Genomic DNA, 20506 nt, shown 5'->3' on the forward strand with positions numbered 1-20506 from the left:
GTGGCGTTTTAACTGGCACTTTTGTGCAGTTACATGATGGAAAAACTAAGCAGAAGACTTTGATGCCCTCAGCCGGCAGCAATTAAACACTGGTCATAAACAACGAGCACCGTGAATAAGGTTTTTGGTTGACTGGAGAAAATCCTTCTGAGAGGTAAAAAAAAAAAAAACAGTCAACACGGATGTAGTTTCTGAGAGAAATGCAACGTGTTGAAGCTCTCGGGTGAGATTCTTGGGTCCCATCCAGATCAATAGTGGCTGGAATGTGCCTGTTGGACACGAGCTGCGCCTGCACACCAAATAAGGACAGGAGCAGCAAGACCCGTCAACCAGAGAGAGAGAGAGAGAGAGAGAGAGAACTCTACATCCTCGGCCTGTCTGCAAGTGTCCGTGTAGGTACTCGCAGACGTCCCCCCCCTGGGTTGGTTTAGAAACAGATGAAGCAGATTCATTCATCAGGCAAAAAACACACTGCTGTGGAAAAAAAAAAAGAGAGAAACAAATGATAAACAGGAAGAAGTGCACAGAAGGAAATGTGAAGACGGGGCTAGCGGGAGCTGGTAGAGGAGTCTAGGGAGTCAGATTCCAAAACCGGACCGATTACTTCACCCCCCCCCCCCCCCCTGGGGTGGGGTCTGTCCGCTCTCCTCCCCCTTGCTCCCACCCACACGGGTTCAAAGGCTCCATCACTTCGACGGGGCGTCCCCCCCCCCCCTGCTCTCTTCACTTTGCGTCCTCCGCCGCCGCTGCAGTCCCCCAAAAACGTTGTGAAAGGAAGCAGACGTCGTGGGACGAGGGCCCGATGCCACTCAGCGTCGTGTTGGACGGGCCGGCCCCCTGGGGGTTCCGCCTGACGGGGGGGAAGGACTTCAACCAGCCGCTGACCATCTCCAGGGTGAGTGAGATGAGACAGGTGGGGGACACCGGCGACGATGCCCTCGTGATAACCGCCTACATCCCCCCCCCCCAAAAAAAAACTCAGCTGCTGCCGGGTCCCTCACAGGTGGGTTCATCCGTGTCGATTATCCAGGATTTGAGAAGAAAAAAAAAAAACTTGAGCACCTCGCATTGTACTCAGAGACACACACACACACACACTCAAATGACTCATTGGGTGGATTTCTGACCGGAGTATAAGAAGGAGCACTGTCTGCTTATCTACTCCAACAAAAAAGATAAACGAGTCCTCCTGATAAAAATAGAGAGTCGCTTGAACGCTGCCAGACGAGTGAACGTTTACTGGATAAAGGCGAGCGCGGTGTCACATTTGCATCATTATGACATGTAAAGTATGACGTGGTGCAGCTGTCCCAACTGGCTGGATTACTGAGGACTGACAACACGGTCAGAGCGAAAACCTGAGCCTAAGAACCTTTTGATCAGAGAAAACTAGAGCTGGAGACACTTTGAAATGAAATCATCAAGAGGACGGAGGCGTCCTCGCTGTTGATTTAGATGGAATCTCATGTCATTTGTTGACGAAACGATGAGTTCCTGAATCTAATGTGGTATTTCCTGTTTAAACAAGTCCCTCAATCAGATGGGGGGGAGACAGAAAGTAAAAATCTCCCGTCGCATTTAAAGAAGTAGTTTTGCTTTTGTTTGCCTCAACGTTGGCGGGTAAATATGTCGCATGTTAGCTTAGCTTTAGCACAACAGCTGAGTGCAAAGGGAAAACAGCCTGCATGGTTCGGCCCATATTAAATTAAAGCAATAAGGTACGAGAGGCTGTACTTTACCGTCCAAACAAGTGCCCTATTGGTTTTATAATACGGTTACCAGCGAAATGATAAATAGTAAGTAAATAGCTGCGTTTCAATAGGTGTAGCCGTGTATCGCGTTTCATCAGTCTAGAGGGGAAAAAAATAGTCCCCGTACGTGCATGTAAACGGCGTTGTGTCCCGCGCGGTCTCATTCATTCACATCGCTAACGACGTCCACCTTTAATTGTCCGGTTGCGAAAGCTCGCATCGCCTCAAAACGATCATTTGTTGGATTTCCGTGTTTTTTTTTCCTCCGGCGATCTGCACCGAGCTAAAAGCTAAAATGTCCACCAACGGTCGCGCAAAAACTTAACGCGTTACTCTGAGTGCGCAGTGATACGGAACAATCGGGTCATTGTGTGAACAGCTACTGTACGTTATCGCTGAATAACGCGCAGCCCACCTGACTCGCTCTAAGCCAATCACAACGCTGCATTTCATTTCGATATAAGAGAACGCGGAGCTAAAAAAACACGCTTGGACGTGGAAGTGTGTCAATTGTGTGACACGGGACCCGCCGCGAGGAGCCCCGCAGCGGGTCCCTCTCCGTTGGGAGGGGGGGGGGTGTTGTGTGCGATCTATCTTTAGTTGGAGACGTCAGGAAGCGCCGACTAAAAAAGCCCAGTTAGGCCTCCGAACCACTGGCTGCCTCCAATGGCCTCCCGCAGCTGTTGTGTCAGCGGACACTGCGATGAGAGGGATGGAGGAGGAAGGCCAAAGGGAAATCTGGGAGGGGCGAGAAGGAATACTTCTAAAGGGAGAGAGAGAGAGAGAGCGAGAGAGAGGGAGGGAATATGAAAAGACACACAAAAAGATGTGACATACCGGACCAAACGCCCCCCCCCCCCTCGTTTAAGCACAGACATCTCCCTTCACTGCCATCTTTGGTCAGGAACATCCTCCTCTTGATGACCCGGCCGCCGGTTGTTCCCAGCTGGAAGAGGAAAGTAAACACAGGCGATAATCATCTTTCCCCTCAGCCGATGCGGCCTTAAAGGGCCGCCGCGCAGGGCAACGGGATCCCTTCGTCGGAGGCCGTCATTAGTGATGCGAAAAGCTCCGATACAAAGCACAGGCAACTGTAAACCTATATTGAGGTAACAATTAATCGCACCGATCCCTTTGATGACGGCCCTAAGCCTGTGTTAAAAACTTGAGCCCCGTAATCATTCTGCGCTTAATGCTCCACCAGACAATTCTGACGGGCTTAGAGAAGAGAAACCAAGCCAAAGCGTTTTCTTTTTCCCCTGCAGAAGAATGATAATCTGATGGGTCAAAATGTTCTTTAATCTCTGCTGTGTCCATTTTTCTAATCTGTCTCTAAAGTTGTATTGGCCGAAAAAGCGTTATTATTCATTCAGACTTGTGTTTCAGGGGAACTTGAGTCCAATAGCCCAATAGTTCTCAGTTGCCTCTATACAGCAAACCTTGTGACTATTGTTCTTCATATTGGAGACCTTATCAATAAAACTGGATTATCGCTTCTTTTTTGAATCCCAACTTAATTTGTTTTTCTCCTGCACGTTTTATTCCTAAAACTACATAGACTTATATTTCTATATTATACTAGATTTTTTTTTAATTTATGGAGATAGCAGATCTAAAGTACCATCTGCTATCTAGTGTGCATTGTCCCTGCCAAATGAATGACTAAATAAATAAATAAGTATCTTGACCTTTCTTTTTTTTCACCTTGCTTCTTCTCCGGCTTTTGGGATTTTCAAGCAACCAGATCAGTCGAGGAGTGAAGGACAAGAGTGAACTTAAGTGAACTCAAGGGGGAGAAAACAATGCGGTAGCGGCGAAAAAAAATCCAAAGAAGAAAAAAGCAAACTGACAGAGCGAGAGGGAAGGGGGAGGGGGGGAGGAGGGGGGGGGGGAGATGGCCGAGATTCAAACCAAGACAAATGTTGTACACGACAGCTGAGCAGAAGAATCCGATAAAAAGCATAGTTGTGCACGGATCCAGTCAGCAGTAAAACACACAGTGAGACGTCTCCCCTGTGCCTCCCTGCTCCCTCTCTGGCAGCATGAGACTCATATTTATAGACCCCATTCAAGTCTCGACGCTAAGATCCCGGGAGGGGGGGGGGGGGGGTGAGGAGGGGGGGGTCACGCTTTTGCCTCCCGAGGTATTTTCCGTGACCCCCCCGCCGGGCGCCCTCGTTCGTCCTCGGGTCGCTTCGGAGTACGTGTTCCGTCTGGATGCTTAGTGTTTACTTTACGCGCAAATACCAAACCGGCTTCCATCTGCCACTGTTTCAGCGAGGAGTTGCAGTTGGGGTCTGTGTTTTGGGTTTAGGCCCGGCTCTTTGATCCCAACCGGGGGAAGGGGGGGAGATGCAGACGATGGGGGCCGTCCGGGGTGCATTAAAGGGAGGAAGTGCCAGTGATGGAGAGCAGGCCTCAGCTCCTCACAATGCTGCCACCTGTAAATGCAGGACCGTGGGAGCGGGACTCTTATTCACTCACATACCTGCAGCATGGAAGGCCTTTATGAACAGAGAAGGCTAATGCAAGAAGAACCTAACAATAGGGTTCTCATTATATTAGATTATAGTTTATGGAAACACACATTAAATGCTGCACGGTTACAGCCATGTTTGGAGTAACCCGGCAACATCTCTCAATGAAAACACCAGAAGCCTATATCGCCAAAAGGGTTGAATAAAATGGAATGATTGGAAGATTTAGTATAGCCTGATCCAAGATCCAAAACAACTTCAATAGGAAATCCGAGACAATTATATACCAGGATTCATTTCAAAAGGTCCTCCATCGATCACAACTTCAAAGACTTTCCTTTTTCAAAGGCTTTAAACTAATTTTCAGTAAGATTAATTCATTAATAAGCAACAGAATCAAAACCGAGCCTCGTTACTTTTTCTGCTGTGTGTCCTTTCCTTCGAACCCACCCCCAGATCACCCCCGGCAGCAAGGCCGCGGTGGCCAACCTGTGCGCCGGTGACGTCATCGTGGCCATCGAGGGCGTCCCGACCACCAACATGCTGCACTGCGAAGCCCAGAACAAGATCAAAGAGTCGCCCCGCCGGCTCAGCCTGACCGTCGAAAGGTGACGCATCGATCATGACTCCATGTGTAAAGCTTCTGTAGGATGGCATAAGATTCTGTAAAGAGCGGTCGAGTCCACATTATATCCTGTATTTGTTGTATTTACACTCAAACCCCCCACTTCCCAAAGGTGCAACACAGTTTCCCAAAGGTATGACAGGAAAAGGCCAACGACTGAGCAGGCGGTTAATCCTGATATTCTTGAGGTTAGTAAAGTTCTGGTGACCTTCTGACCAGAATCTGTTCTTTTAATTTCCAGGAATGAATCGAGTCTGTGGTCCCCCCGTGTCGTGGAGGGCGGTAAAAATCACCCATATAAAGTGAACCTAGAAGCAGAAAAGCAGGTTTGAAATGAGCTCACGTTTGGCAAAGATGACGCTTTTGCTTCAAAATCTCTAACCCTTAGTTGCCTCAGTAATGACCTTCCTTCCTTCCTTCCTTCCTTCCTTTTTTCCTTCATTCCTCCCTCCAGGAGTATAAACCTATTGGCGCCGCGCACAACCGGAAAGCTCAGCCGTTTGTGGCCGCGGCGAACCTCGACGACACGCATCAGGTGGTCAGCTCCGCGTACAACACCCCGATAGGCCTTTACTCCTCGGGCAACATACAGGACGCCATGGAGGGCCAGATCCGGGGCCTGGCTCTGCCTAAGCCCGACAGGTGAGCCCCCCCCCCCCCCCCCCCCCGTGCATCACATCAGCCCTGATGTCACTGTAGACTCCAATACACCAGCCAGCTGTGATAAACTATAGAAAAACCTCTTGTTCATTTCCCTTTTTCCTCTTGTTTTCCTCTCTGTGGTCCAGCTCATGAACTCTCTTACTCATCCCACATTTAGCATTCTGGACCTTCACCTCTCTTTTTAGGTTGGACTCACTGTTAAAGCTCTATAGACTCCAGCTGGTTGTTCTCATCCCATCGATCCAGTAGCATGAATGGCTCTTAATGAAAACAAGTTTAATTTTATTTATTTTTAAATGAAGAAAAGAGCCTTTCGATTGGCTGTAAAACGCGTCCACACGCGGTGATCTCATTGAACACGTGATCGACGGTACGCTCCAAAGTGTCCAAAGCGAGCGCCTGCGTGCATCCTGACTCGTGTGTCTCGACCCCCCCGCTGCTCAGCCCCAGGACTCTGGCCAGCATCGAGGATTCGGACGTGTACCAGATGCTGCAGAGGGACCAGGAGGAGCCCCAGGAGCCCCGGCAGTCGGGCTCCTTCCGGGCCCTGCAGGACTTCATCGACAGCGACGGTGAGCTCTTTGATTTCTCTCAGACTGTTTCTCCCACGACGCAAAAACCCCCCAAAAAAAACACATCTGTCGGGTTGGAACGATTACAGGTACGGACAAATATTTGTGTTTTCACAGAGAGCCAAAAAAGAGGTAATGCCTCGCGGTAGAAACGCAGACATATTTGGTAAATTAGAGTGATGGGTTCATGAGTTTTTATTTGTTACGTTGCCACATGGCCTCCCGTAAGCACATCGGGAATATTTTAAAGACGAATTTACTAAATCATTTTGCTTCTAAATCATGTTCATGTTTTGAACCTGCGTGACCCACAACACACACACACACACACACACACATTCTATAATTAAGGCCACAGAACGCTGCACTACAAAAGCACTCCGTAAATTAAGCTGTAAACTTTGCACCTTCATCGCACGTGAAGCTCTGAAAAAAGGGGACTGAAGAGGCTGTGGGTGTCCCCCCCACCCCCCCCCCCCCCCTGCCTCACTTCTCCTGAGTGTTTTGTTTTTTGATCCACGCGTTTGTTCCCGTGTGGGCAGGCGCTCGTTCCATTGTGACCAGGACCGTAAAGGCACCGGCGACCAGAGCGGCTCCGCCCACAGGAAACCTGCAGAAACTGCCCGTCTGCGACAAGTGTGGGAATGGCATTGTGTAGGTTGAAAGTTGCGTGATTCACACCGAGAGCCAATTAAAAGCCGCTTTTGTCCTGAACGTAAAGAGGCTGAAAATGAGCCTCATGAAACACTTTGTATTGTTGCACAGAATCGAAAGCGTTACGACCCACGAGTGACGCAACTCTAAGCATTGTGCGCCCTTATGCAAATACATCGTGCAAAAAATAAAAAAGAATCATCATTACACGCATATTGTCGACTAAATACATGAATAAATATGCTCAGTGGGATACTCAAAGTTGTCGCTTCACTGTAACCAGCACGTTAAACATTCCCTCCTTTTGACACCTCCCCTCTCTGTCTTGTGTGTGCCGCAGCGGGACGGTGGTCAAAGCGCGGGACAAGTACCGTCACCCCGGTTGCTTCGTGTGCTCCGACTGTGACGTCAACCTCAAGCAGAAGGGCTACTTCTTCGTGGGGGGGCAGCTGTACTGCGAGGCTCACGCTCGGGTCAGGATGAGGCCGCCGGAAGGACACGACCTCGTCTCGACCTTCCCCTCCGCGTAGATCCACCGCTGTGTCTTCTGCCGTGTGCAACGATAATAACGTACGTCGAGTAAGAATACGCTTTGCTCTCTGATCTCTTCAGCCAGATGTGTTCTACGACGAGGAGACACACTTTCATTTCCCTGCAATAAAGACCTTTTGCTCGTAAAGGACTCCCCCGGATGGCCTCTGTGTGTTAAGAAAGAAAAGCACCACCTGTAGAAAAGACACACAGCAGTCTATTCGAAAAGAAATATGTCCCAGGCTGCTTTGGAGACACACTGGGCTGGAGGCCAGGGACTCTTTTAGACACACACACACACTCACACACACACACAGCTGTGTGGCTTCTCGTTGCACGAATCGAAATCGACTCATGGACGCTTCAATTCATGGTTACGCCGAAGCAGCCTATCCTCAGGCGGCCATTGATCACATGCTCAAACGGTGTAAAAGGCTTTTTTGGGCCCTGCTCGAAACATTACAATCCTAATTGCTAGTTCCAAAAGGAAAATCCATAAAATAATCCATACTTTTAGCCGTGCCTGATTCTTTGGTACTTGGTCATTTCCCTGTTCGCCGTTCATTTGAAGTCACAATGATTTGAGGGTTATTCTATTAGCAATTAGGAGAGCCGCTTGGGGACCTCATTTCACCTTTTGAGACACCTCTGATCAGTAGACTTTTCTGTATGAGGTTCGTCTTGATTGTGCTGAACCCCTACCAAATATATAGGAACAAGATATTATTTTCATGCATCATGGCAGGTCTTGGTCTTGTACAACCCTGCGGGCTTTATCTCCTTATTATGTAACGTCAGTGAGAGGCGGCACATCTGGTGACACCTTGAGACGCCTTTATCCCGTAGCTAATATCAGCTTATTTACACTTCATTTGGTATAGATGGAGGGTCTTCTTTGTTTGGGTTGCTTCAGTATCTATTATATAACTCCAATAAGAATAAATGTTGCAATGCACTGTTCCCTTATGGATGGGTTTTGCGCTGTATTTTTCATCATTTATGTGTAGAAGAAGACAGAAATGTGGATGATCATACTGTGTGTATATTATCCAAGCACACTTTTTATTAAACGGCTAGTTCCCAGTGTGTGGACACTGAGGTTAATTAGCAACCCAAAAATGAAAAAGAATATTTCCATTTGCAAAAAAGAAAGCCTGAAGCAGAATACATGCTTTATGAACTTAAAAGCATCACTCGTCTTCTGGTAGACAAGCTGTAAACTGTGGGATTCAAACAGGTACTTTGATAATAATAATAATAATAATAAGGCTCAACACTGGCATCAATAGCCTCACATCAATGATGTACAACTGACGTTTAATATTTGGCTCATTGAGCATCACATGACGACAAAAAACACTCAGATGACATTTTTTCTTTTTTCCTGTTACATACAATTTCAGATTTGACAAGAAAACGATACAAAAACGATGTTCTGTTACAAATAATGCGAAACAGCCCGAGCTAATTGCTTAGTTCTATTTCCTGTGTAAGCTTCTTTCTGTCATCCGGGTCACATTTTCTACCTACTTATTCAACAGAAGGCACTATAAAAAACAAATGAGTAGACCAAAAATGATCCGATAGCAGGAACAACTACAGGAGCTTTTATCTTTAAAAAAGCAAAGATCAAAGCTCATTTAGCCTAAAGGCAATTACCTTACTTTTATTCTATGGATGAAAAAATAAAAAGCCATAACACACATTGACTTTGCAATAAAAAATAAAATGCAAATAAAACGTGCTGAAAAGCCCACGCTGCTTACCACCTGCTGGCTTAACCACAGCTAGAAAGCCAATGAATATTCACCTTGTTGATAAACAGGTTCTAAAAAATTAAAGTAGGAAACTGATGTGTTGGCTTTAAAAAACGAATGCAGCTTTCTAACCGCCTTTTTTTTTTTCTTCAATTGGTCCATCAGTCAAAAACTTCCAAACTAACTTCCTACGACAATCACACAAAACTTGAATATGCAGTTTGATTCGATGGCTTTTCAGGCTTCCCGAATGATGAATTAACGCCGCTGATGAAGTGTTCCCGCCGAGCCGAACGCACGGCAACAACGTCCCTCCTGAAGCCACGAGCCATTAGGCACATCAATCAGTGAATCCTCTCATCGCGCCGCTCAACCATCCTCTCCACTTTCAACCATTTCCCAACGGAGACAAACCATCGGCTCCGCTGGTCACCGAGAGAACGTGGACGGAGCGAGACAAAGACCCGAGGAGTGAGGCCGTGAACGCGTTCCCCAAGGGAACATCTGAGGAGTCTTCGAAGAGCTCTTGTTGGCGAGCATCCTCCTCCCGAGGAATCGCTAAGAGTTCAATCGGTTTGATCAACCGCCGGACGCAGTTTCCGACTATAAATGGACACGTGGAGCTGATGCACGAGTGCCCTCGTGTCCTCACGTACGCGCGCAGTAAATCAGTGGGGACCTGGTCAATAGGAAGGGCTCTCAGAAGCCTGAACAATTAGGCTGCTGGCTGCAAACAAAGACAGGTAGGGAGGGAGGGGGGGGGGAGGAACTCCTCGTGTGAATAGTAACAGAAAGAAACCTCCACCAGTTTCCTGCTGCACCCTCAACACAATCATTCTGCATCCTTGCTTCGATAATCATTTGTACACAGTGTGAACCCTGACTCGCCTTGGCTTTGCGATTTTTCTTTTGGCATTGTGGCATGAAACACAGCACCTAGTATATATAGCGCACAACCTTTCATTGGCGCTCAGGTAAATCAGCTGTGACTGCACCATTGCGGGTGTAAGCCGCGTCGAGAGCCTTTCGCAGAGGCAACGCCGCCGATCTCGACTCCTTTAAACAGCTCCGCGTTTTTTTTAATTCGCGAAACATTTACTTTGGCGATGAAGGCCTACACGTTGATATGTACAGATATCTACAAACGCTCCAGCTACTACTTAACGTCCTAGTAATGTCCTTTGAGTGATACCGCTGGTGTCAAAAAGGGTCGTGATCAAGTTTTGTCAGGTCAGCTGAGGTACACGTGATTGGCATAGAAGGACTTGATGTACACAACAGACCTTAGACAATGAGGTTCTGACGTTGCTGTGATATGGTTGCAGGTTATGGGGCCCTTCCTCTGGCTTCAAATTGTGAAATCATCTAAATTGGCTTTTCTAATACAGTGGAGGATGTTCCAGTACATACTGGTAGTAAAAAAAATTGTAACCGTAATGTACATTGGGTCACTTTCGAGGTCCAGGCCCCATTTGAACTGTAGGTTATTAAAAAATAAATTGACGACCAGGTTCATAAATTAACCATAAATAAAAAATAAAAATTTAGTGTACACCAAAATACAACCACGATTCTGGAGATATGTATTTAAAAAAGTAATGGGAGCGTTGTAAAAACCACTGTAATTTTGAAACTGTAATTGAATAGAATAATACCAATGTACAGTTATGATTGTATTCAATGTAATGTAATCTACCAAAATGCATTCGGGTAATACTTAATAACACAACTGATATTGACTGAGAGGCCTTCGAAATCCGAGCTACATTGAACTCACCAGGAGACCACTCCCAGGGGGCGTGGCCACTAACGTTCACACCTGATACTGATCGGTATAAATACTTGTAGGCAGCCATTGCTCTCGAGATCAAGATGTCTCCCGTCCGTCTGGTGCTTCTTCATTTTCTGAACATAACAAAACCCATTTAAATAGTCCCATTTCATTTTAATTGTGCCTTAAAATGTCCACATGAAAAAAACCAACAAGTCCCAGCGAAACCTTCTTTGACTTCGACAAAACCTACACGTTTGTTGATTTGCTATCGGTGCAACACCTGTCCACCTTCCTCCGCGTCTCTCGGCCCCCGGGCTCCCCCGACTGGCGCTGGAGCCGCCGGCCGCAGCCGCACGCCGACAGGAAGGCCGCCCGGAAGTTCTTGTTCAGCCACCCGTACAGGATGGGGTTGACGAACGTCGAGCACATCGCCACCACGTGGAACGCGGTGAAAAGCAGCTTGAAGTCGCCCCGGTACGCCACGGCGGCGCCGACGTCCACCGCCAGCTGGAACGCGTGCAAGGGCAGCCAGCTGACGGCAAACACCGCCACCACGGTCCACAGCATCTTGGTGGTGTTCCTCCGCCGCCGGTGGCGCCGGTCCCCTCGGCTGCCGGCGGCCGCGTGACTCTGCAGCTTGTTCCAGATGCGGGCGTAGACGACGCAGTTGATGGCCAGAGGCAGCGCGTACTGCGCGACGAGCGCCGCCGCGCTGTACGCGCTCCCGCCGCTCGGCCACCTCTCCGCGCACACCTGCAGGGACTCGCCCGGCGACAGGTCCACCGTCTTGTACTCCCTGAAGATGGCGAGCGGGCTGGCCAGCAGGGCGCTGGCGGCCCACGTGGCGGCGACGACGGCGGCGCACGCCTCCCTGGACATCTGGGTCTTGGTGTGGTGGACGATGGTGCGGTGGCGGTCGAGGGCGATGACGTTCAGGGTGACGGTGGACACGTGCACCGCCAGGCCCTGGGCGAAGGGCAGCGCGAAGCACAGGCCCCGCCCCAGCGTCCACTCGCCGTCCAGCGTGTAGACGAGCGTGAAGGGCAAACACAGCGTGTTCACCAGCAGGTCGGCCACGGCCAGGTTCACGATGAAGAAGTTGGTGACGGTCCTCAGCGGCTTGAACTTGAAGACCACGTAGATCACCAGGGAGTTTCCCGTGACTCCAAACAAGATGATGGCGCTGTAGGCGAGGATGAGCGCGACCTGGACGCCGAGCAGCTTGGTGCCGTCGTCCAGCCTCTGGAAGACCCGATCCTCGGTGGCGCTCGCGTTGGCGCAGCAGCTGGAGGAATTCACTCCGGGTTGTGAATCTTCTGCCAGAGAGGCGTTGGCTCGATCTGCTGCCTCCATGGCCAACAGTGTCCATAGGTCACTCTGTGAAAGGTTGGGCATCACGTTCAGCGATGGACGCAGAACAAATTGCCTTTCTAAAAGGGTTAGGGTGGCTTCTAAAATGCATAAAGCACTATTGTTGTTTTTTTGCAATGGAAAAGTAACTGAGAGGGGAAACTTCGGTTAGATAACAGTTGGTTGGGACTTGAGGAAATGAGAGATGTTGGGTCCATGTGGAGAAGGATCCTGGAGATGGAGCTGCCAGGTCAGAGGAGGAGAGGTTTGTCCTGTGGATGTGGTGACGGTGGACATGCAGGTGATGGGACAGAAAGAGAGGACAGGAGAAGGACATTTCAATAGATTCTAAATATCTCTAAATATATCTAAATATCCATCCTGCGTTTAATTATGTAATTATGATTAATTATGTAAAACCAGATAATCACGAGAAGAAAAAGTCGGTTTATTGCTAAAAGATCCAACATAATGTATTTATGTATGTATATATGTATATATATATCTATAGATATATATCTATAGATATATATTTAGATATATATATATAGATAGATATATATACAGCTCATTGTTGAATTTTAAGTTTAAAAAATTGAACACAAATTTAACACACTGCAGATGTGCATGAGAATGATCCTGGACCGGAAAGGGATTTCTTTTGTAAAATAAAAGTCAAACAAAAACCGTTTAGTACTTAAGTCTTCCAATAAAATCACCATCAAAAAGCCCGATGCATGTTGTTTCACTGAGGATTGTTCCTTCTTTTTAAAAGGTATTTAACACACTGCGGGTACAGACATGTTCACGCGACTCAACACATTTTATGAACATGAAGCCTGATGAAAGTAAAGCTATCGGTGCGAAATGGTGCCGATCAGATGCCAGATTGACACACGTTTTACTCACCTCCATGCGCACAGATTTCCAGAATCATCCCGTTTTGTCTTCTTGTTGTAAAGTTTTTTAGCCACAGTCTTGGACCTCCTCCCTTTTTGTTTCTGTTCCAAAATGAGCCACTGAAGCAATCGACACATTGATATTCCAGGAGGAGGAACGACGTGCGCTCAACCCGCAGCAACGCGCGCACAATGTGCCATTGCGCACTGCGGGAAGAAGGAAGAGAGAGGAAACAGGTCCTCCACCCGAGAGATGATTACCCTCTGCCTCACAATGGATGAACAGGACACGTCTGCTCGCGCTGGAATGCCAACCGGCACGTTTGATGAGCAGGTCTCGCTTAGTTTCCAATATAATTTAGAGATGTTCCAAACAAGATTCAAGTGGCATGGAATCAAAAGCGGTGCTGCACGCTTCGCTTATTCGGACCAACAAGTGGTTTGATGATCGCTTCCAGCTGATTCCATTTTTTTTTTAACTTCACTTGGCAGGCTCAAGTAGTAATTATGAATTCCATGAAATGATTGTTTGCTAAATTTCATGTTAGAAATAATATAAATAGCTCGATAGTCGGCAGATGAAGCAAACAACCGGATATAAACGTGAGTCTTTATTCCATAAAGGGCAATGTATTTGTCATTTGCAATGAGAGATTAAAAGTGTTTTCTATTCATATGGATGTGCAGGTTTCCTTGGGGGAGCCTTTTTATGTTTGTTTACTAGAAACTTTATCCTTATTCCAGACACAGAGTTTTTTTCTGAATCTAAATCAGAATATCATGAGGCCCTGAGGCACAACTGAGAGTCAAATATCAAATAACAATAAAGTGTGGGCCTTTCTGTAAACACACCAAGGGCATTGTGTGTGTGTGTGTGTGTGTGTGTGTGTGTACAGATACTGTCTCATATGACAGATGCATCTTGAATAAAGAAAACACCTCATGCCCCCTCCCCCAAAGGCCCCGTGTCTCTGCTACCTCAGCAGGACTGTGCACCATGGAGTCCACCTAATAGAACTTGGGGGCTTGAGCCCATCACATCAACCTTGCTTCAATCGATACTTAGTCTTCCCCCTGCAGGATATGTGCCAAAGTCTAACGGCGAGGCAATTACCCCTAATGGGCAGTGATCTCCTACCCGTGTTGCATCTATCTGGACACAGAGATGGATTCAGACAGTTTGACCTCGGTGGCGGCCGCCCCGTGTCCGTCTCTAATCAGTGCAAGTATGCCTTTGTCCCTTTGTCCCTAGGGAGCTGATTACTTGATGCGGAGCACCTGGTCCGGGAGAAGAGGAGGGGAAGCCCTGCTCCCACATGGCACCGACACCTCATGACTATACGCATTCACGTGTTACAGTAACAGCCAGGGGTGAAAGTAGTTTTTATTTCTTGGTGGTACCATGATACGTCACGTGTGACGACAGTAACGTCACACGTGACATTTAGCCTCTTCTGGGTCCAAGCGCTCCGCTCGTCCAGATCTGATATCAATGGCGGAACCTGTTAATTTATTCACGATCACGTCCTACTTTAGCGATGCACCCTTGGCGGTCAAAAAGGGTTTAAGCTTAGTTTTAGTCAATTACAGTACCGGCTTACTTTCACCACTGGTCACAGTAGAACTATTGCTTCGTTTAGACCAAATAAACACATTTCTCTAGCATCAATCAGTGTGTCCTCGCTGTATCCGTCACATCTTAAGAGCCTCAGTGACCTTTTTACATTTATGAGGTACATCAGTTTTGCATTATCGGAGCGAAAGCCAAAAAGATTAGGATCATTTCATATTTTATATATATTCTATTTTATATGTTGCGCAAGAGGTTCATACTCCATCATGGAAATAGTGATTTCCAATTTACTGTAACTCAAGTCCTCATATTAATGGTTATGGATTTAAATGTACATGATCTGTGTTTATAGACGCTGTTAATAAAGTAATACTTTGGACCAGGTTGTTTAATGTCGTCTGCATGATTTTGTAACAACAGATGCTTGTTTGTTATCCATCTTTAGAGAAATTGATTCTCCGCATCTCGGTAAAAGTGGGGTCGGATTCCAGAGACGCCGCGGTGGTCTTCTCCTAACTCCTCATGAGTTCTCCTCACTATCCTTCCTTGACCTCGTGACGTTTTCCACAGAGGTCAAGGAACAGTTGTTAGGAAATAGATGAAAATAATAAAGAAACAAAATGAAACTTGATTAACTTCAATGGGAGCTGTAGTGTTATAAAATAGAAAACATTGTACAAAAAAATAAAACAGGAAGCTCGTAGAAATGTATTTTTAATTGGCCGACAAACACATCACATCTGTCGTTTACGATATATACAAATTTGAGTGTATTCCAATGAGAAGCTTATTGCACTTATTGTCCAAGTATTTAACATTGAGAAGTGTCCTCTATCTCTTCTCTTCAGATTTCTCTGACTGAGCCCAGTAAGTATTTATCCGTTGCTATGAGATCACTGTTGAATAGAGACTAGACTCGATGTTGGACTATTTGGAGAAAGAAAAATAAAACATACATTAAGATACAAAAAATACCACAATCCTCAAAAGGTAAAAAGCTAAAAAAAATACCCATGTTAATATTACAGTGAACACCTTAATTTTCCCAATAACTTCCCGCCCCGAAGCCGTCAGGCCGCCATCCAGATGGTGAAAGAGACGAACAGGGTCGACAAAAGGGTCAGAGGGGTCAGGCAGCCGACGCACAACAGGACCCCCACGCCGCACAGCGCGGTCAGGCAGGCACTCGTCCTGCTGCACACGATCCTGCGCACTGCCCTGCAGAACTGGGAGAAAGAGAGTGAGCCTCCATTAGCAACAAACGGGCAGGTGGGTGGAGGACGGGGGGGAGGTCTTTGTCAGCTGGAGCACATGGACACCAGGTGGAGCCGCTCGCCTCGTTGAATGAGGGGTGAGCGGAAAAAACAACTCTGCAGGGAGATTAACACGCTTGTGACGGTAAATCCGAATTTTCGCTTCAAAAACCTCACGTGGACGCAATGGCACACTTAGTGACGTAAAGCGGTGTGAACCTGTGGATTAACTGAATGTAAACGCTTAATCCGAGAAGGTGGGAAAAACCGAAGGCAATGCAAATCCTACGCTCGCAGCGTAGACCTCCGGCTTTTGCACGTGACCTCACTCCTTAAAGGGTCACTAAAGAGTCATTGAAGATTCACCAAATCAGTCGTGGGTCATTACTCATTAACATCAAAAGCTAAATGAATTGATTAAGTCAGTGTTTAAAAACAGATTTGACTCTGGGACGTCATCGAGTGGGTAATTGGAACCCGGCCTTGATGAGATTCCTTCCAAATGCATTTACACCATAACAGCTCTGGTTCCACTTTACATTCCATGAAGATTGAAGCCCAGCAGGAAAAGTGCTTCAAATCAAACACATTTTCTTTTTTTAAATAACTTTTGTAACGACTTCAGGAAGGTACCTTCTTCAGCCTCGTGTCGGCGTTGAGCAAACGGTGCAATGCATTTCTTTCCCTGGATTTGGCGAGGAAACAAGACATTTCGGGCCTCCCCCAGCGACAGCGGAACGGGAGAGAGGCTCTCACCTGGTACGTCTGGTAGCTGATGGCCATGCCGTATCTGCAGTACATGACGTAGTGCTCGCAGTTGTACCACAGCAAGCTGTAGGTCACCGAGCCCAGGAACTTCTGCGCCCTCCTGGCCACCTCGTCCCCGTCCAACGGGGGCTGGCTGCACACCCTGTCCATGTGGTTGACCAGGATCACCGAGCCGTACGCGAAGTCCTCCACCGAGTCCACTCGGACGCTGGCCACCTTGGCGATGGCCCCCAGCAGAAGGCGGTCGTTGGTCACCGCCTTGGCGATGGCCGATGCGTCCTTAGAAATCGCCGGCAGGATGTCCGGGATGAGGTGAGCCACGCGGTTGTCCCCCAGGTAGATGCCGAAATGTGTGAATAAGGTCCTGGGGACTTCTAGTAGGTCCCCACGTTTGTAGAGGGACAGGTCGTATTCAGAGTCCTCCTCCTTTTTGGAGGCCACGTAGAAAAGGTTGAGCAGCTGGTGAAGAAACATGATGGCAGTGTGCTGCACAGTGCCGGAGGCCCTGTTTTTATTCCAGCTGGTCTCGGGGAGGTGCGGTTTTGTGGGATTACTTGTTGCTCAAGGTTTTTCTGTAATATTTTGAAAGAAATAAAGGAGCTTTCTCTAATCACTTTGCTGTAAGGGTTGTTTTTGAGGAAAAAAAACTCGCTATAACAAGCTCAACAATCCTCGCTAAGACGGCGACAAGTTTAATCCTCATACAGAAGGTCGCAGGAATTGAGCCATCACACCCAAATAAGCAGTCTTTGTTTATCCGGGACTCCGGGGGCTCTGGTGCCCTTTTTTTAAAACTGTTTTCATCGATATTCAGAAGAAAAAAAAACAAGATCTGTCCTGAGAGAGATGGAGCGAAAAAGACTCAGGAGTTTATTGCTCTCACCGGCATCTGGTTAGTGATCTAACGTTAGCAGGAAAGAGCCGCTAAACTATATCAAAAGGTGGGTGTATTTCTCCACAGATATAACTGCCTCCACGTAAAAACGAAATCTAAATTAGATTATTGTCTGGTTCCTTCTTGTATGAGGATGAAACATTCCCTTTCATCAGATTACCTTAATCCTGTTGGCTTCGGTTTCATACTCATTATTTAAACCAGAGAATGCTGTGAGAAAGCCTTTCTATTTGTGTGCATTTGTGTCATTTGTTACATGCTTATTAAAGTCTTTAATACCAAAGAATTAAAGCTTTCTCTAATAATAGACAACTAGTTTTCCCCACAAAGCAAAGCCTACGCAAATTAATGAGTTCACTGTACAACTCAAGTATTGAACTAACCTGAAAAACTGCTCAGCTTGCATTCATAAATTATATCTTTTAAAAAACTCTAAACTAAATACAATTAAATAAGTAGTAATTCACAATGCATTTACAAGGTCACAGTCAATAGGTATTGGCAGTAATTATACAAATATATCAAAATAAAATAACCCTGTTGGATTTGTGCAGATGGTTATCGATGCATTAATATGTTAAGATTCTGGTGTAGGAGGACGACAAGTTTAATTTTATTTGATGAAATAGATGATAATCTGCTAAATAAACAGCTACCAGATAAATCAACCAAAGTAAATTGCGTAATTGAGCAAAAGCATAAAGTCAAAATAAAATGTAAATATATTTAAGAAAAGGATTTTTTTTTAAATTTTACTTTTTAAAAGCCAGATCAAATGAATCATGTAACATTGTGTGTCCGTGCAGAACCAAATAGAAGCAGCGAACTCACACGCCGGCGCTCATTTTAATTACTCAGGTCCACCGAGGCCCTCAAAGCCAGAGACTCCCTGCGAAACAACAAGGTATCGCTGTTCAGCTGAGCTGATTTACCATCTGTGACCACCGGTTGAACCCCGAGGGGGCAGGTTTACACCCACGCTTATTCTTGTGACCAATGGGGGACCCTCTGTCAATTCAATTCCTGGTGGGACCACCTGTGACCTGCTGGTTACTGACAGGCGTCTCTTTACTGGAATAAAAAGGTTGTGTCTGTAGTGTTGTGAACAGATACGACACATTGGAGTCATACTCGGTGGCCTTGAACAGCATGGAACTGCAAACATTCCTCAGTTAAAAAAGCCAAACGTCCTCGTGTTCACCCAGCAGTGGTAAAGAATGCATTTCATTTATGAAAAATGACGACAAGAAGAAAAAAGATACTAAACAAAAATGTCCAAATCAACTACAGAGACAAATAAACTACAAAGAAACAAATCTCCACAAAAGGACACACTAAAGATAACCAACGCAACTACAAAGACATCCAGATGACCACAAATAGACAAAAAACTAACAACCAAACGCAGATTGACCACAGCCAGACACAAGGAGAGTAAGAAAAGATGCAAAATGATAAACATAAAACAACGATGAAGAGAATCACATAAACAGAATGAACACAGAGTCACAGACAATAAGAAAGTGACCAAATCAATACAATGAGACACAAAATGAACAGAAGCGCACACAAACCAACACACAGATTTGTCATGGACACAAAGAGGCGAAACAACAAGATATTTAAATAAATACAATGAATTATGAATGAATTATCTCTTGTAAATCACATTTCCCATTGTTTCACTGTCCCTCGAAATGACATCAAATCCCTTTATAGACTTCACCTTTCAAAGGTAGTAGCAAACACACCTTCTTAAAAGCCTTTAATTAGAACCCCCCCCTCTTTCATTGTTCTGCCCATCGATCCGTTCTACTCCAGTTCTCTAAATAGCTCAGCTGCATTTACTTCGTAAGCCCGTGTGAAATGTCCTTTGTTTCCTCCGGGGTGAAACCCTCGCCGACCCGTTTCTCCTGCAGACCAAATGAAGCAATTAAGTGTGTCTGAAATGTAAAAACCACAACAGAGCCATTCTTCTGAAGGTTGATTTCGTAACACCTGTTTACCTCGGTGATTCATTTGTCCCCCCCCCCCGGTGTGCCAGAAGTGAATAACGGTGTTTGCACACATGCATTCAGCGCATTTCTCAATTAATTCTCTGTACTAAGCTGCATGTGTAGAAATAACAATGAGAATTATTTTATTTTTTAAATGTTTAAATCATAACCACTTTAACAAAGAATTATTTACAATGGTCCAATTAAAATCCTCACACCCACTTTCAACCGAGACTTGACAGCTCCACTTCAGAGCCCCCGCCCCCAGTTTGATTTGTCTCTCGATTTGTTAATGTTTCACAGGGACATGTCGATACAATGACATTTTGTCACTAAATGACACAACTTCATACAAGTAACCGGAAAAGCGCGACAGCACAGCGTTTGTTTGTCACTGCCATTTTTTTTTTTTTTATCAAACACTTGATTGTGATTCCCCCGTCGAGGTTGAGTTCACTCCCGTTAAGAATCCACAAAGCATTTACCAAAACAACAAATCACAGACAAAAGACAACATGTTAAAACCAAGTGTCCTTCCAGCTCCACCTCCAGCGCCCGTCACGTTCGGGAAAATGACCAAGCGCTTGAGTCAGAGCGGAGAGCGGGATGTTTGCGCACTACGAACCCCTTATCTCAAAACGCTGACCCCCGAGGACCTTGATCGGATAAATACCCCGGCGGAGGCCAGCAGCTCGCCATTCCCCCCCCCGAAAGAAGACGTGTGTGCGTCTGGCGTCCCGAGGCGACATGGCTCCATCCCTCCTCGCAGCGGCAGGCGGACTCCTGCTGCTTCTCTCCTTCTCGTCGGCAGTAAGTCGGGGGGGGGAAGTTTGGATTTTTGGGGGCCCCGTCGCGCTTCGCACAAATCTCTAGATCATGTTGTTGTTTTTGTTTTGTTTGTGTAGCAAATCAGAGGAGACAACCTCGCCACATGCACCAAAAACGACGGCTTTGTAAGTATCTCACG

The 20506-nt window shown here is 46.5% G+C and overlaps 4 protein-coding genes across 8 annotated transcripts in view; 2 read left to right on the forward strand and 2 right to left on the reverse strand.

The window, feature by feature from the left end:
* The window catches only part of fgg (fibrinogen gamma chain), a 51042-nt gene that overhangs the window by 27546 nt on the left and 2990 nt on the right, over window positions 1–20506 (forward strand). For all 4 annotated transcript variants that reach the window (XM_062564367.1, XM_037472601.2, XM_062564369.1 and 1 more), the window contains exons 2-3: window positions 20254–20349; window positions 20445–20492. In XM_062564367.1, the coding sequence (XP_062420351.1) occupies window positions 20287–20349; window positions 20445–20492 (111 nt within the window). In that variant the 5' untranslated portion in view covers window positions 20254–20286. The remainder of the gene's footprint in view (window positions 1–20253; window positions 20350–20444; window positions 20493–20506) is intronic.
* LOC119218151 (PDZ and LIM domain protein 3-like) lies at window positions 694–7424 on the forward strand. Of its 2 annotated transcripts, XM_037472340.2 has the most exons (7): window positions 695–895; window positions 4685–4836; window positions 5095–5179; window positions 5308–5495; window positions 5961–6088; window positions 6631–6742; window positions 7083–7424. In XM_037472340.2, exons 1-7 carry the CDS (start codon window positions 803–805, stop codon window positions 7270–7272), a joined length of 948 nt encoding a protein of 315 aa, XP_037328237.2. In that variant the 5' UTR covers window positions 695–802; the 3' UTR covers window positions 7273–7424. The 2 variants fall into 2 exon arrangements, with proteins under 2 accessions (XP_037328238.1, XP_037328237.2); XM_037472341.2 differs by lacking the exon at window positions 6631–6742 and having other exon boundaries at window positions 694–895.
* npy2r (neuropeptide Y receptor Y2) lies at window positions 9300–12346 on the reverse strand. Its single transcript, XM_037472703.2, has one exon. It carries the CDS (start codon window positions 12197–12199, stop codon window positions 11051–11053), a length of 1149 nt encoding a protein of 382 aa, XP_037328600.2. The 5' UTR covers window positions 12200–12346; the 3' UTR covers window positions 9300–11050.
* Window positions 15331–18450, reverse strand: lrata (lecithin retinol acyltransferase a). The gene is made up of 2 exons (XM_037472604.2): window positions 16636–18450; window positions 15331–15852 (listed from the first exon to the last, which is right to left on the reverse strand). The coding sequence occupies exons 1-2, from the start codon at window positions 17119–17121 to the stop codon at window positions 15697–15699; spliced, it is 642 nt and encodes a 213-aa protein (XP_037328501.2). The 5' UTR covers window positions 17122–18450; the 3' UTR covers window positions 15331–15696.

The sequence above is a fragment of the Pungitius pungitius genome, chromosome 9 (genome assembly GCF_949316345.1).
Source record: "Pungitius pungitius chromosome 9, fPunPun2.1, whole genome shotgun sequence".
NCBI classification, from domain to species: Eukaryota; Metazoa; Chordata; class Actinopteri; order Perciformes; family Gasterosteidae; genus Pungitius; species Pungitius pungitius.

Bases quoted from the DNA above. Each gene is read 5' to 3' on its own strand.
- npy2r (XM_037472703.2), bottom strand. From the start codon at position 12,199: ATGCCCAACCTTTCACAGAGTGACCTATGGACACTGTTGGCCATGGAG.
- lrata (XM_037472604.2), bottom strand. From the start codon at position 17,121: ATGTTTCTTCACCAGCTGCTCAACCTTTTCTACGTGGCCTCCAAAAAG. The intron at 15,853-16,635 runs GTGAGAGCCTCT...TCTTTCTCCCAG, and splicing joins TCAGCTACCAGACGTACCAG to TTCTGCAGGGCAGTGCGCAG.
- LOC119218151 (XM_037472340.2), top strand. From the start codon at position 803: ATGCCACTCAGCGTCGTGTTGGACGGGCCGGCCCCCTGGGGGTTCCGC. The intron at 5,180-5,307 runs GTTTGAAATGAG...TCCTCCCTCCAG, and splicing joins ACCTAGAAGCAGAAAAGCAG to GAGTATAAACCTATTGGCGC. The intron at 5,496-5,960 runs GTGAGCCCCCCC...CCCGCTGCTCAG, and splicing joins GCTCTGCCTAAGCCCGACAG to CCCCAGGACTCTGGCCAGCA.